This window comes from Palaemon carinicauda, chromosome 15 (genome assembly GCF_036898095.1).
Source record: "Palaemon carinicauda isolate YSFRI2023 chromosome 15, ASM3689809v2, whole genome shotgun sequence".
Taxonomy (NCBI): Eukaryota; Metazoa; Arthropoda; class Malacostraca; order Decapoda; family Palaemonidae; genus Palaemon; species Palaemon carinicauda.
In genome coordinates this window covers 79,632,588-79,647,567 of record NC_090739.1, presented here as the reverse complement: position 1 = coordinate 79,647,567, position 14,980 = coordinate 79,632,588, and the positions used below count along the sequence as shown (strand labels likewise).

General features: G+C 35.8%; 2 protein-coding genes across 2 annotated transcripts; one reads left to right on the top strand and one right to left on the bottom strand.

The window, feature by feature from the left end:
• Positions 1-262: 262 nt before the first annotated feature.
• LOC137654029 (zinc finger BED domain-containing protein 5-like) lies at positions 263-1,688 on the bottom strand. The gene is made up of 3 exons (XM_068387665.1): positions 1,509-1,688; positions 1,058-1,187; positions 263-900 (listed from the first exon to the last, which is right to left on the bottom strand). Exons 1-3 carry the CDS (start codon positions 1,686-1,688, stop codon positions 263-265), a joined length of 948 nt encoding a protein of 315 aa, XP_068243766.1.
• Positions 1,689-4,727: 3,039 nt separating this feature from the next.
• Positions 4,728-6,807, top strand: LOC137654028 (uncharacterized). The gene is made up of 2 exons (XM_068387664.1): positions 4,728-4,910; positions 5,320-6,807. The coding sequence occupies exons 1-2, from the start codon at positions 4,728-4,730 to the stop codon at positions 6,805-6,807; spliced, it is 1,671 nt and encodes a 556-aa protein (XP_068243765.1).
• The last annotated feature ends 8,173 nt before the right edge of the window (positions 6,808-14,980 follow it).

The window sequence follows — 14,980 nt, the reverse complement described above, 5'->3', positions numbered from 1 at the left end:
TAACCTTTTTGCACTCGCAGCCCCTTTGCTAAAAATCTGAAACCCATGCGACCCCCTACTTAGGGCTTACTATCATCAGCTTAATTTTCCTTTTATTTTCTGGTAAGTTAAGGAGAGGGAAAGAAACATCTAAGAAAACATTTAAAATTGCTGTAATTATTTATTAGCAAATTAAATCACATTGGTCCAACCTGAATTCACAAAGAGAACATATATTTCTTAAAATAATATCAACATAGGCTTGAACAGCTATCCAACCCAGCTAGTGGGATGCCTGATGTTGCATTTCAGCAGCAAGCTTTGAAATTCGTGGCCGAACGTTTGTTAGAGCCAGTCTCATGTCATCTCCAACATCCAATTCCAATCTGTTCCTATTCTTTGTTTTAATATTGACTAGAGTGGAAAATCCTGCTTCACACAAATAGGTAGAAGAAAATGGAACAAGGACACATAAAGCTATCATGCTGATTTTGGAGTATGACTGATACATACCGCACCAGAACTGAGTCACGGATTTCACCTTGAAGAGATCACGAGCTGAAGAGTCGTTCCTTAGATCCAGATATTCATCTTGGATTTCATCTGGGATGCTGAATACATCAAGTTCAGTACAAAATGGGTTCCTTACCAGGGCCTCCTGTTCCTGTGAAAGCTTAGAAAAGTAACGCTTAACTTCCTTTCCTAGAGACTGAAGATGTTCGGTAATCTCATCGTTGAGGAACTGATCCAGTTGGATGTGAGACTCATCCATCACTCCACAAAGTTTTTTAAACATAGCGATGTTTCCAATATTGGTTTTCTTACGCCAGTTTTGCAGTTTGGAAACAAAGGCCCGAAGATTATCTTCAAAAAGGAGAACATTGTTTCCCTTCCTTGAAGCTTCAAATTGAGCTTGTTCAGCTGGTCAAAAATGTCGGCTAGGTACGCAACCCTTTTATTCCATGCTTCATCTTCGAAGTGGACAACAAGATCTTTCCTTTCTTGAGTCTCCAGGAATAGCTTATTTCATCTTTCATTTCAAAGACACGATTAATAACGTATCCTTTCGACAACCAACGTACTGCTGTGTAGAAGAGAAGGACTTCGTGGTCAGCATTCATGTCTTTCCATAGTTCTTTGAATAGGCGAGTGTTGAGTGCTTTAGTCTTGATATAATTTACAATTTTGATTACAGTTTCAATCACTTCCTGCAGAGAAGCAGGGAGAGTCTTACTGGCGAGAGCATATCAGTGAATCATGCAATGGATGCCCTTTGCTTGAGGTGCTAGCTTCTTCACTCTCGATTGGAATCCTGATTTCGATCCCAGCATAGCTGGTGCGCCATCCGTACAAACCCCACACACGTTTTCCCATTGAAGATATTCCTCTTGGAAAAAATTTGAAGAATTTTTCATGACATCATCAGCTTTTGTTGTGGTTTCAAGTGCACTGCAGAATAAGAATTCGTCTTAAATGTCACCTGAATTAATGTATCTCACGAAGACAAGCAACTGAGAACATGAACTTACATCTGTTGACTCATCAAGCTGAAAGGAAAACAAAGGGGAACCCTTAATTTCAGTCAAAACCTGTTCCTTCACATCCATAGACATTTTAGAAATGCACCTCTGTGTAGTATTATTTGACAGGGATACTTGCTGCATCTTTTTTGCACTGGCTTCTCCAAGAATAAGATTTACTGCTTTCATCATGCAGGGTTTAATAAGTGTTTCTCCAATAGTGTGAGGCTTTTTTTGTTTAGCAATTTCGAATGCAATCTCATATGAGGCTTCCAATACGGTTGCACTCTGCTGCTGAGACGACCCACTTCTATCGAGTCTTTGGCTTTTAAGACACCGTTCATGCCGTTTGAAGAAATCCAAATCCTTCTTTGCGTGTTCTGGATGTTTCGTCTCGAGATGACGCTTGAGTTTTGACGGTTTCAATGACTCTGCACTTAGGATAGTATGGCACAAAACACACTGTGGTTTCTCAATGCCGTGAATAGAATAAAAATGATATTAGGAATATATTCAATTAGAAAATAAACAAGAAACTTAAATAAAAAACATGTCTCCAATCAAAATGTCATATCACAACAGCATGCTTGCCAGACACAGCTCACCTCTACTGCTTACTTATCTCCTTGTTAAAATAAAGTAAAAATGTTGAATAATGCACGCTTTGGAACACTGACTGGTGGTGAGTAATTTACGAGCCGGGTATAAATTTCTTAATACATACGATAGACACGTAAATAATAAAAAAAAAGAAAAATCATGACTAAGAACAAATAGAATAGATACACGTGAAACATATTGCCAGAAGAGCGAAAAAGAAGTGTAATCAGCAAAAGGTGGTTACTCGAAGGTTTTGCAGGAATAAGTTCTTTTCTATAAATTTCCGTAGTTATGTCCACCAAAAAATATAGAAAATTCAGACAGCCTTTTCATCTATCTGTTGATAACTTTGCTCTTACTTTTGCTAACAGCTCTACATTAAAAGATTGTTATTTGAAGGTCTTGCAGTAATAACTTCTTTTTATGAATTTTTTCTAACAAAAATACAGAAAATCATACAAGAACTAAAATAACAATAACTCATATAAAGATAGGCATCAAATTTATAGTAAATCGTAGCCACTTACAAATCAAAGAGAAAACGAAAACTGTAAGAATAATCAAGTTTGTCTTCAATATTTAAGTCACAAGTGGAAAAGTGAAATAATCCACTCCGTAAATGAAGGAAAAAATCTAATCCATCGTTTAAGAAACAACATAAAAACGACAAACAAAATACACAATCATAAGAAAAAAAGACATTTTTAAACATGATAAACAAGAAAATAATAATCATCACTTACTTTTCAATGGAGACGATGATGCAGAGCAAGATGAAATGAAATTAATGTTATCCCAAGCTACTTCTAACAAGGCTACGCGACCCCCCTGCCCAGGCTTTGCGACCCCCCAGGGGGTCACGACCCACCGGTTGGGAACCCCTGAACTATACAAATCTTAAGTGAACACCTTGCAGGGCAGAGCAAAATACTAGATAAACTGGTATCAGAAAAGGAAAAGGTACCATTGAAGAATCCACAGGCAGATGAAGACAAACAAGAGATTAAGGAACTGACAGTAGAAAACGAAAAACTAAGAGAGGAAAATACAAAGCTACACCAGGAAATTAACAAGCTACAGCAAGATATTACAACATGCAGGAACAAACCAGCAATTGCAGATGGTAACTCAAGTAGTAAGGATATCTTAGACTACTCAGGCTACAAGACAGATGTCGCCTCTATCAACTGTGACAACATTCATAAGGAAATAGCATTGCCAAGGGACATATCAGCAAAAAAGATCAAGGAATTACTCACAAAAGTATATCAAGAAAATAGCTCTGAAACACCAGCAATGATAACAAAAGTGGCAGTAGTTGCCCACAGAAGTAGTATGGAGATGAGAGAATTAATTAGAGAGATGATAAAAGACACTAACTCTGAGAATGAACAATATGGACCTTCTCAAGATCTGTAGTTGGAATAGAAACAGTCTGGCAAATAGACTAATTGAAGTGCAACGATTTGCTCTTGAAAATTTGGACATCATATGTCTGCAGGAAACGAAGCACATGCCCACAGATTATATAGCCATTCCAGGGTATCACTTTGTCTCGAAAGATAGTGTCCAAGCCAACAGGACTGATGGCAGAACAATAATGAGTAGAGGGCTAATAACATACTACAGAAAAAACCTAGCAGTAAAAAAATGCACAAACCCCAGATTAGGTGCAAACACAGACAACCTTACCATAGGAATACATGATGAAGGTGGAAAGCAGCTATTCCGCGTGTGCAATACATATTCCCCAGCACAGACCCTGGACATTGATAGTAATAACCTACTAGCACAAGATAATCCCTTGTTGATAGTGGGTGATCTTAATGCAGTACATCCAAAATTAGGCTCTGCAACAGGGAGGAGGAATGTAAATGGCATGCATATGTACAAGTACCTCATGAGCAGAGAAAACAATATAAGAATTGTAAGTGACACAGAACCAACACATATTAAAGGAAACAAGCTTGACTACATCTGTATAGTTGGAGATACAGATGTGCAACACAGCAGTGAGATAGTGGATACCCTAACATCAGACCACTTCGGCATCTATGCAGAGATTGTACTGAACAAAACCTTTAAAAGAAAGATTACAGCACGAAAGAAAATCAACTTACCAAAAAAATGGGAAGACAGCATCAGAAAAAGTATGAATGTTTGGCATGATGGCTATGAAGCCAAAAGCAGTGACCAGTATAATGAGGATCTTATAAAAAGGCTAGAAGAGGAAGTGCTAGAGCGCACACATCAGCAGAGAAGAGAACCACAAAAGTCACTAACAAGCTGGTATAATGCAGATGATGCAGTGAAGAGAATAAACAGGCAGTATAGCAAGGCACAGAAGAAGTGGATGAATAAACCCAGCCCAAAAAACTTAACAATATATAGAAGACTAGAGAAACAAGTGCAAGACAATAAAAAGAACTCAAGAGAGAAGTACTGGATTTAGTTTGTGAAAGGCATCAATGAAAAACACCTCCTTGTGAGGTCGCAAGGTGAGTGAGGTTAGCCCAAGGGAAGAAAAACAGAGAACCACTCCATCTGAATCCGAGAGAAGGAGCAGATGAACTTATGACAAAGTGGGCAGCTGATGCAAGCAATGATTCATTACTTATCAAGGTTAGAATGGCAGTTGAGAAAAGGTTAAGGAAGAAAATAAAGAAGTTAAGGGAAGCACTCAAGAAGATAGGGAAGTGTGATGACAAACCCTTCAAAGAACAAGAGCTGCAGGAAACTTTAAGGAGTGGGAAGTCTACTGCACCCGGATTAGATGGGATTACATATAATGCTATCAGGTTCCTCACAACAGTGAGTGGAAATCCAGTTCTGAAGCTTTACAAAATGATATAGTCAGGGCAGCCCATACCCAAAGCATGGAAGAAGTCCCTCATAATACCAGTACCAAAACCAGGAAAGCCAGGTGAATTTCGACCCATTTCATTAACATCATGTCTGTGCAAGGTATTTGAAAGAATGTTACTAAACAGGCTCAATTTCTTTATTCGGCAAAAGCTGTCAAAGAATTTATATGGTTACATACCTGTGAGGAGCACACACCACTGTATTCATAGAGTAAGTGCAGCCTTAGGGTTAAAATACACAGTGTTCATAGATTTAAAGGGGGCCTTTGATAGGGCTAGGCATATAATTATTTTGTCTGAGCTAGCAGAAATGATAGAAGGAAGACTCCTACAGCTCATAATGGACTGCCTAACAGATAGAGTCAGTTGTGTCTACTTTGAAGGTGTACAATCAAGATGGGAAAAAAATGGAATTAGGTACCCCTCAGGGAGGTGTTCTATCACCTACTCTCTTTAATACTGAAATGAATATACTTCGGAAAATTAATATAACAGGAATCATAATAATCATATATGCAGATCACATAGTGGTACAAGCTAGCACAGATAAGAGAATAAAAAGGGCAATTAGGGCTTGCACATCATTATGTAACAGCATAGGATTAGTCATATCCCCTGAAAAAACAAAGATGATAGCAAGGGGCACACGCAACCCCTTGATACTGCACATACAAGGGCAAAGAAAAGAGAAGGTAGCCCAGTACAAGTGCATGGGTGTCATACTCAGTAACAGGTGTCATAAATTGTATGAAGTTAAGAGAATAGTTCAGGCTTCAGCAGTGAGGTTGCGCCTTCTTTGGAAAGTAGCACGTGGCTCTGTGGGTGCAAGTGTACCAATGGTAAAGCTACTCTATACATCTATGATAAGATCAATAATTGATTACAGTAGTAGCATGTTGATGCCACTGAGGAAGAGCTATATTGGTATCCTAGAAATCATCCAGAACAAGGCAGCAAGAAGTATACTAGGGGCACCTAAAAGTGTCAGACAAGAAATATTGAGGAATGAGGCATGTCTGAAGCCAATAAATCATAGATTAGCAATAACAGCGATCATCCAGTTGTATAGGTCTATCATGACAGATCACGATGGATTAACAAGAGATACTCTAATTCACAGCTACCCTAAAAGACTAAAGAATGGTTGGGTTACTGCAGCAAGACAACTAATAGAGGCCTCTAGCATGAAAGAATATCTAGACATAACCAAGATAGATGTAAAAAGCATTTCACCATGGAGTATACCAGAGACTGAGATACTGCTTTCAACTTTAAAAGGGAAAAAGGAAGAGATGAATCCTGCATTGTTGAAGAATGACTATTTTCAGAGGCTGGACATTATTCAAGCGGAACGAGTTCATTATTACACAGATGGGTCACTTCTGGAAGATGGGAGAGCAGGAAGCGGGGTAACTGTGTATCAGAATGGAGCAGAGGTACACTCTCTGTCCCTACGATCGTCAGATGGATGCTCCGTACTACAGTCAAAACTGTTGGGTGTTACGGCTGCACTAAGCATTATAAAAAGGAATAAGGATAATGCCATAATAGCAACAGACAGCCTGAGTGCCCTGCAATCTCTAATACCAAGAAAAGCTGAATCCAACACCATAGTGAGAAGACCTATAGACCTACTATCACAGATCAAACAAGCGGGCAGAATGGTTGCATTCATATGGGTGCCTTCACATACTGGAATCAGAGGCAATGAGAGAGCTGATGAGCTCACTAAAGAAGGCGCAAGGAAGGAGAGAGTAGATTACAAACTGACACCATCCCTAAATTTGTTGAAGGACTCTGTTGGAATGGAAATAATGAATAGTTACAATGAGAAAATAGAGTGAGAAAATAGAGATGCTCAAAGAAACACACACATCAATAAGAAAATATCTTGAAATTACTGAAGGAAAACCACCTGGTTATGAACTCCTTGGACTAGAGAGCAGAAGAGAACAAACAACGTATAGCAGACTAAAGATGCAGAACCGATACCTTTGGGAGGTGCTGCCAGCTGCCAGTCCATCAGAAACATGCTGCAGACTATGTGGCGGGCTAAGGAAGCACACTCTCAGTCATTATCTCGTGGAATGTGAAGAAATTACTCATTACAGGCCACGGGGACTGAGTGGGTTGACCTGCTCAAGCTTTTTCAGCAACCTGGTGTGCTGAAAAAAGGTTGTTGCTACTCATCCAAAATTTGCTTACTCCAGTTAGTCAATAGACTTGTATATACTGTAATATGTACATAAATTAAATTGCAGTACATCTCATTTTGCAGCTACCTGGTAGCATTATAAAACCTGTTGTATTTAGTTTTCATTTTAATAACACTTACACAAAACTTTTATGTGTTGACCTTATCTAAACGTAATTCTTTCAGCTAAATAATTATTTACATATTGTACAGTAACCAAAATGTAATACATCCTATCCTGCAGTCACCAGTTAGCAATAGAATTTTTGTTTCTAATCTATTCATAACGTTTATATAAAATCTCATATGTTGCCCTCATGTAATGTCATTCATTCAGTAACAAAATTATATTCGAATATTGTGCATAAACTTAATTGTGGTAAATCAGTAAGAAATTCTTCATTATATACACTACAATAATAACACATGTTACTCTGTAGCAGAAACCTGATAAAATGCATATTTTGTATAGTATGCATCCAAATCATTGCTTATAAAACAGCATATATTAGAATTCCATATTAAACAGTCCTTATGACAAAGTTTTCAATTTTTCAATGGGCAATTCCTACTCATCATGTATTTTCTCTATATAATTAACTATTTGAATTTTGAATTTTGTAATACTACCTGAGTACCATATCAGCCCTGATGAATGACGTTTGTCTAGTAATCAATAGGGTGGAAAAGGTATGTAAAATGTCACAGCCAATGCCATCCATTCAAAAGGATGTGCTGTACTTTGTAAACTTTGTATTTTGCACAATGAATGGTTTCTCTATATCTTAAATGAAGTGTACTATTTAGAAACATTGAAATTGCCATCTGATATGTGACAATTTATTGAAAAAAAAACAAATTCATTGTTATTTCTTATATGTATGATTGTAACTGACGATGACAAATGCAAATATTCCAGATTACGTGTTTATAGAAGACCAAAGAAGTAATTGATACATGTAATACAAAACAGGGAGGGGAATGAAGACATATTTCGTTGATTATGTAAGAGAAAATTCCCAAATTTCTCTTAATTTGTTCTCTAGTCTTGGGTAGTGCCATAGTCTTAAGTGCCATGGTCTGACATTGTCTTGGGTTGGAGTTCTATTGCTTGAGGGTACACTCGAGCACACTATTCTATCTTAGCTCTCTTCCTCTTGTTATTTGGAAGTTTGTATAGTTTATATGTAATAGATTTACTCTAATGTTGTTGTTATTCCTAAACTTCTTTCATAGCATATTTCCATATTTTCTTTCCTTACTGGGCTTATAGCATCCTGCTTTTCTAACCAGGGTTGTACCTTGGCAAGTAGTAGTAGTAATAATAATAATAATAATAATAATAATAATAATAATAATAATAATAGTAATAGTAATAATAATAATAATAATAATAATAATAATAATAATAATAATAATAATAATAATAATAATAATAATAATAATAATAATAATGATGATGATGATTCAATATATACTCGTGTACTTATCAAGAATGAGTGATTTTAGGAAGTGAAAAATACAAGGTGGACTGATGGTGAAGTTGCTAGGATTAGGTTTTCATGCTAGAGAATAAAAGATTATGATGGCATAGTATATGAATAGTAGAAAAAAATCATAAAAATATAGAGTTCTTTAGAGCCAACTTAAACAAGATCGAAGAAATATATCTTAGGAAGAGAGGAAATTCAAGGATGATATGAATACCATTTCTTGGCTAGGGAAGTTTTAAACTGAATGAAGCCAAGAACTTCCAGATGAAAGGAATTATTCTTCAGATAATCAAATGCAACGAAAAATGTTAATGAGCAGATGGATCTTGAAGGAGTGGCAGCAAAGAGCGTGATGTCTGATGAGAATACAGCCTCGAACTAATGACGTTGAATGAAATGAAATACGTAATGTAAAGATGAATAATGCAAGATTTACCAGTATGATGTAGAGTAACTATGTAAATTACAAGTGTAAGTTGTAGCTGGGTGGGAGAACTGTTCCATAGGGTGGAGAAAAGATATAAATGTCCATTTAAATCCGGTAAAGGAGATATAAGGGCTTTCAAGGATTATCAATATAACATTATTATCTATAGGACTGTTATAATTTTTAAAATGTCGAGTGAAAAATGTTTTTATAATGAAGGGAAAAGTGTATCCTAGAGGAAGTAAATACAAGAGATGCAGATTACGCTTAATGTAACATGAAATGGGCTATGAATGCAACGTTAAGTGCCTGATGTTTCCTTGAAGATAAGTTTTAGAGAAGTGGATGAGTTTGAAAACGTAAGATGAGAAAATTCCGAGAGTATATCAGGAAAACTTTTTTCCTGTGAGTGAAATTAAGGCAAAAGGGCTGATCATGTAATTTGATAATGGAGGATGAAAGAGAAAGTAGTTAATTCGCTCAAGTATTTGGGAATAATGGCACGGAAGATAGTAAAATGAGAGAAAATTAAGGTAGCTAAAAGGAAACGAAAGCTCGGCAAAATTTTGTAACAGAAGAGTATCATTCACCATAAACATCAGATTTGCGAAGGGACTGCTAAAAATATACTTTTCAGAAAGATGAAATTTGACATGTGAATACAAAATGTGTAATGAGGGATGATAGGCTAAGAACATTTAAGATGAGAAAATAAAAGTTGTTCCATTTTGTTTTGCAGTGGTTTGGTCAAGTGGGGCTGACAAGATGGGGTGACAAAGGCAGTCCATAATATGCAGGAACATTGAGAGAGGGTGCTGCTCATAAAAATGTATTAGCAGCGGCAGCAACTTTTGATCTTATTGGTCACACTGTACTGTAGGGTCGGCAGTTCAAATCAACTTTTTCCCTCTATTTCTATTTCTTGCACCTCCTTTCCTAAAAGTTCACCTCACCCATATCCCTGAACACCTCATTTATCCATTTGATCTGCTGACGCCCCACACTCCTTCCCATCACCGGTGTTTTCTTAGCTCTCTTGATTGGTTCCACCCCTTATCTTCTTATTTCGTGGCCATAGCATCTTATACAAACTTCTCTAGCTTTCTCCTATAAATTACTCATACCAAGCATTCTTCTAAAACCTTGGCTTTCCCTCCTTTCCAGTAGTGATATTCCAGCAATCTATCTCACCACCCCCGTCTCGGCTCTTTGCAACAGCTCCACAATTTCCTCTACGAGTCTACGTGGACAAGTTTCTGCCTCACATACTATAATAGTACGGTACAGATAACTGTCTTAAAAATCGTGGTTTTCCCCCTTAATGGCATTATCTTGTCTAAAACAACTCCAGTTGCTTCTCTCTATTTTCGCCATGCTTCTTTCACTCTGTCTCACTATTTTCTCAGTACCTCCCTCCTGTTAGCACTGACACCAAGTAGTTTAACTCGTTATTCTGTTTAAGCCCTGTACCATCTTCCACTTCAATGTTTACTGCTTAATGTCCTCTATTAAAAACCATTAGTTCTGTCTTTCAAATATTCACCTTCAATCCTTTCCTTTTTAGCGATCTTTTCAATGCTAAAAACCTTTCTTGCAGTCTTCTTCTGTTGTATCAGTAGCTTATGTTGTGAAAGTTTTGATCGTCAATACTTTAATGACTATGGAAGAAATATGTCCCTGCTTGCTGACACGTCGCTCTGCGCCAACCTTTTTAGATCTCACTGAACATCTCCATATAATATGCAATGTCTATCCACTCGAGTTTATACTGGGAGTAACACCCATCATATCGATGGTACGTAGAATGAAACTACTGGTCTCACCAATTGATATAGTTGAGTACGGTGGCCCCAGGGGCATGGGTAGGGATTTGTACCTCTACCGAATTTGGAAATGCATTTATCAGCGGTATATTTGTACTCTCTCTCTCTCTCTCTCTCTCTCTCTCTCTCTCTCTCTCTCTCTCTCTCTCTCTCTATATATATATATATATATATATATAAGTGTGTGTGTATGTGTATATATACGCATATATATACATACATATATATATATATATATATATATATATATATATATATATATATATATATATATACTGTAAATGCGTTTGTGACCGTGTGTATGTTTCCGATGTATGTTATCTATACGCATGCTAGCAGTTCCATTTCACATCAATTTCCAATTAGGAGCCGACTCAAAAAGTGTACGAACTTTAATTGCTAAGCATGATCTTTAATGGGGTTCCTATTCTCTTGCTTTGACCCTTAGTACAGACCGCATAGTGTACATCAAAAGTCACCTGACATTTAAGTAACGGCCAGACCAAGCTTTGTTTACACTTATAAACGAGTAAAATGTTCAAAATGTCACGTTTCTGTGATGGGAATCCAAACAGCTTTATATTCAAAGTGTTCTTTATGGAACGTGGGTGAACATAGTAATGAAAGTGTTTAAAAATAGTCTGCATAATTGTTAATATAAAGTTAATATAAAGACGTATCTGCAATCGTGAACTCAAACTACAATACTGCATCTAAGGAATTCCTATATTCATTTTACAAAGGGAAAACAAAAAGATGAAATTTCAGAGTCATCTAATTAATCGAAAAATTCTAATTAGCTACAAGCTTCCTTACCTCTTAATCACAATATGATATGATGTTATGTACGAGAGAGAGAGAGAGAGAGAGAGAGAGAGAGAGAGAGAGAGAGAGAGAGAGAGAGAGAGAGAGAGAGAGATATGAGCTCCCATACCGGCACATCTTTTATCAGGTAGTTTGGGCGTAGCAATAAAGCCATCTCCCATGCCAAACACCAACAAACATTGACCGATGCTCTGCCTTCAATCTCGACGGTGCAACGAGCTGAGGATGTCCAAATTACTTCATCAAGTGAGTCAATGAGTCGCTAATGGGAATACACTGAATATACGACCTGCGTAATTAAAAAGCCCAATCCATATCTCCATCGTGGCATTAGCAGGGATATCACTTTCATAATATTGGAATAATATGTAATATTAAAAATGTAATCACAAATTTACATCAAGTGTGTGTGGGTGTTTATATATATATATATATATATATATATATATATATATATATATATATATATATACAGGCATATATATATATATATATATATATATACATATATACAGGCATATATATATATATATGCCTGTACATGTATATATATATAAATATAAATGATAATTTATCGCATTTACGCGTAATTTTCATTTTTTCATATAAGCGATAAATACCTCTTGATATCGAATTCCCTTTGCCTTGGGATCAGAGAACCAAGGGTTATTAACTTTTAGATAATAGTTTCTGGTTTAATGGTAAAGACAATCACTGTAATCTCAGTTTCGACTTGGTCCAGTTTCGAATCCTTGACCAGAAGCTAATATTATAAAGTTAATTCCCACTTGGGTCTCTGATCCCGAGGCAGAGCGAATTCGATATTCATAGGTATTTATAGCTTATATATATATATATATATATATATATATATATATATATATATATATATATATATATATATATATATATATATATACTGTATATGCAAACTGAAGGAGAAAGAAAATTTTATGAAATAGCTTGAAAGCGAATAGACATGAATGAACAAGGGTTATTATTTTAACTTTTGTCATGAGTTTCCTAACTAATGTGAATGCCATCGTTTGGTTCAACTGTAAAAACTGTAGCAGCCTATGGCTTGAAGTTCCATATTTGAGACATTGTTAAATAGAATGGTTGATTGAATAAAGCATGTCCCTTTGTATAAACCTTTTACAGAAAATTAAGTTGTTAAATAGAATGGTTGATTGAATAAAGCATGTCCCTTTGTATAAACCTTTTACAGAAAATTAAGTTGTTAAATAGAATGGTTGATTGAATAAAGCATGTCCCTTTGTATAAACCTTTTACAGAAAATTAAGTATTAAAGAGGAAATAAGCATGGATGTAAATTACTTTGGTCACAAAGACTATAATCAAGAAGAAATGACAATGAAAACTCTACATATAAGAGAGGAGTAGAGCTTTTGGGGCTATGACTTATGTCAATAGAGGGCTCGTTCGAATTCAGATGCAAAGCATCCATACATACGGTAGTGATGTTAATAAAATGAAAAGCAGATGGGAGATCATTTGCAGGCTAATTATATTCAAAATCCACAAGTATGACGCAAAAAGACAATTTTTTTTCCAAGTTCAATGTCTCTGCAACGCTTAAATAGATATTTTATGATCTAAGATACAAATTATGCCTTAAAACTGTCTTACCTATGAACCTAAATAGTTCCAAGAAACTTATAATGATATTTTCTATGATAAGCTGCTGTTAAAGATTTCTTTATAGAGAATTAATGAAATTTTCTATCCCTAACTTTGGAAAGAAGTCAAGTCTTCGAACATAGTAAAATATTTTTTCAACCAGCATGCTGCTTAATTCAATAACATTGGAAAAGTAAGTAATTTCTGGCCAATTATAAATCAATAACACGATAACAGATTTACTGGGAACGAACGAAAACCCATGAATAAAAGAACATGGGAAAAACCACGAAGTCGTCATTTCCCTGGTAAATGAAATTGGACGTAGCTGTGAATTGGTATACAGGGTCAATGTGATGGTTGTCTGGAATCCAGACAGCAACGATTATTCAACGCTCTCTCTCTCTCTCTCTCTCTCTCTCTCTCTCTCTCTCTCTCTCTCTCTCTCTCTCTCTCTCTCAAGTTATTTTAATGGTCTACAATCAATTTAGCTCTCCTTTTCATCTCTGCATCAGATAAAATATTCAGGAATATATGCCAATGAAAATCGTGGTAATATTTTCTTGAACGTACATTCAACAAATTGTGAACAAATAAAACTTAAGAATTGATAAAACCCTGGGAAAACTGAACTACAAAATAAATAAACTGCCTCTAAAGTACAAAACGGACATTCCCTATAAAACTGTGTTGATAGCAAGGAGGATGGAGAGTTAAGACTTCACAAATGTAAGGAGAAAAATGGAGCTCATCTGACTCATAATAGAAAATAAACTTGATGTTCAATCACTGAAGTTTGAATTGTTCAGCATCACGCAGTTACTTGTGGAAAAAATTTACCTTTGAGAACAAAGATAGAGGTATTCTCTTTTAAATGTAAGCATATTTAACAGATTTAATTACTCCATGCAATAGCAAAGTTTAGTAACAAGTTTAAAAATGGCAACGCAAGAGGAATGGAGTATTATTCCCCTGACCTCTGGTAAAATACTCGGATTGTGAATACAAGCCATCCATATGCGATTTTTCAAGTGTACATTTTCATTAGTGACAAGGAAACGAAAATGAAATTACGCAACACATTAATAATGCAATATAAGAATTCAAGTGAACAGTCAAGCAAAGCCACGCCACTATATCAAGATACAAGAACCAACACACAATTAGATTGCCAACATCTGAAGCTCCCAACTTTTTAGCATGAAAGGGCAACATAAACCTTCCAAATGCACGAGGACCGCATATTAGAGTAATCCATACTATCGAAGAGAGTTAACGATTTCATTCGATTTAAATCAGCTACAGAGAACAGACCAGTTATAACTAGATAAGTACTGTTCCAATAAAATAAGTAAAAGATTCTAATAATAATTTTTTTATTGTACACAGAGAGACAAGATACAAATAATTCTATTTAGATTAACTTTAATGAGACATTTGATGTTACATCTTATTTGCAAACTTTAGTGATATCTATTTCAGCAACTGCAACAGAGAGCCTCAACATTTAGTAAAGATGTTCATCAGTAAGCATTGAAATAAGTTTTGATTTAACTAATACCATTTTTGAAAAGGTTTGCTCACTGATATACGTACTTCCAAAACTGACAACAT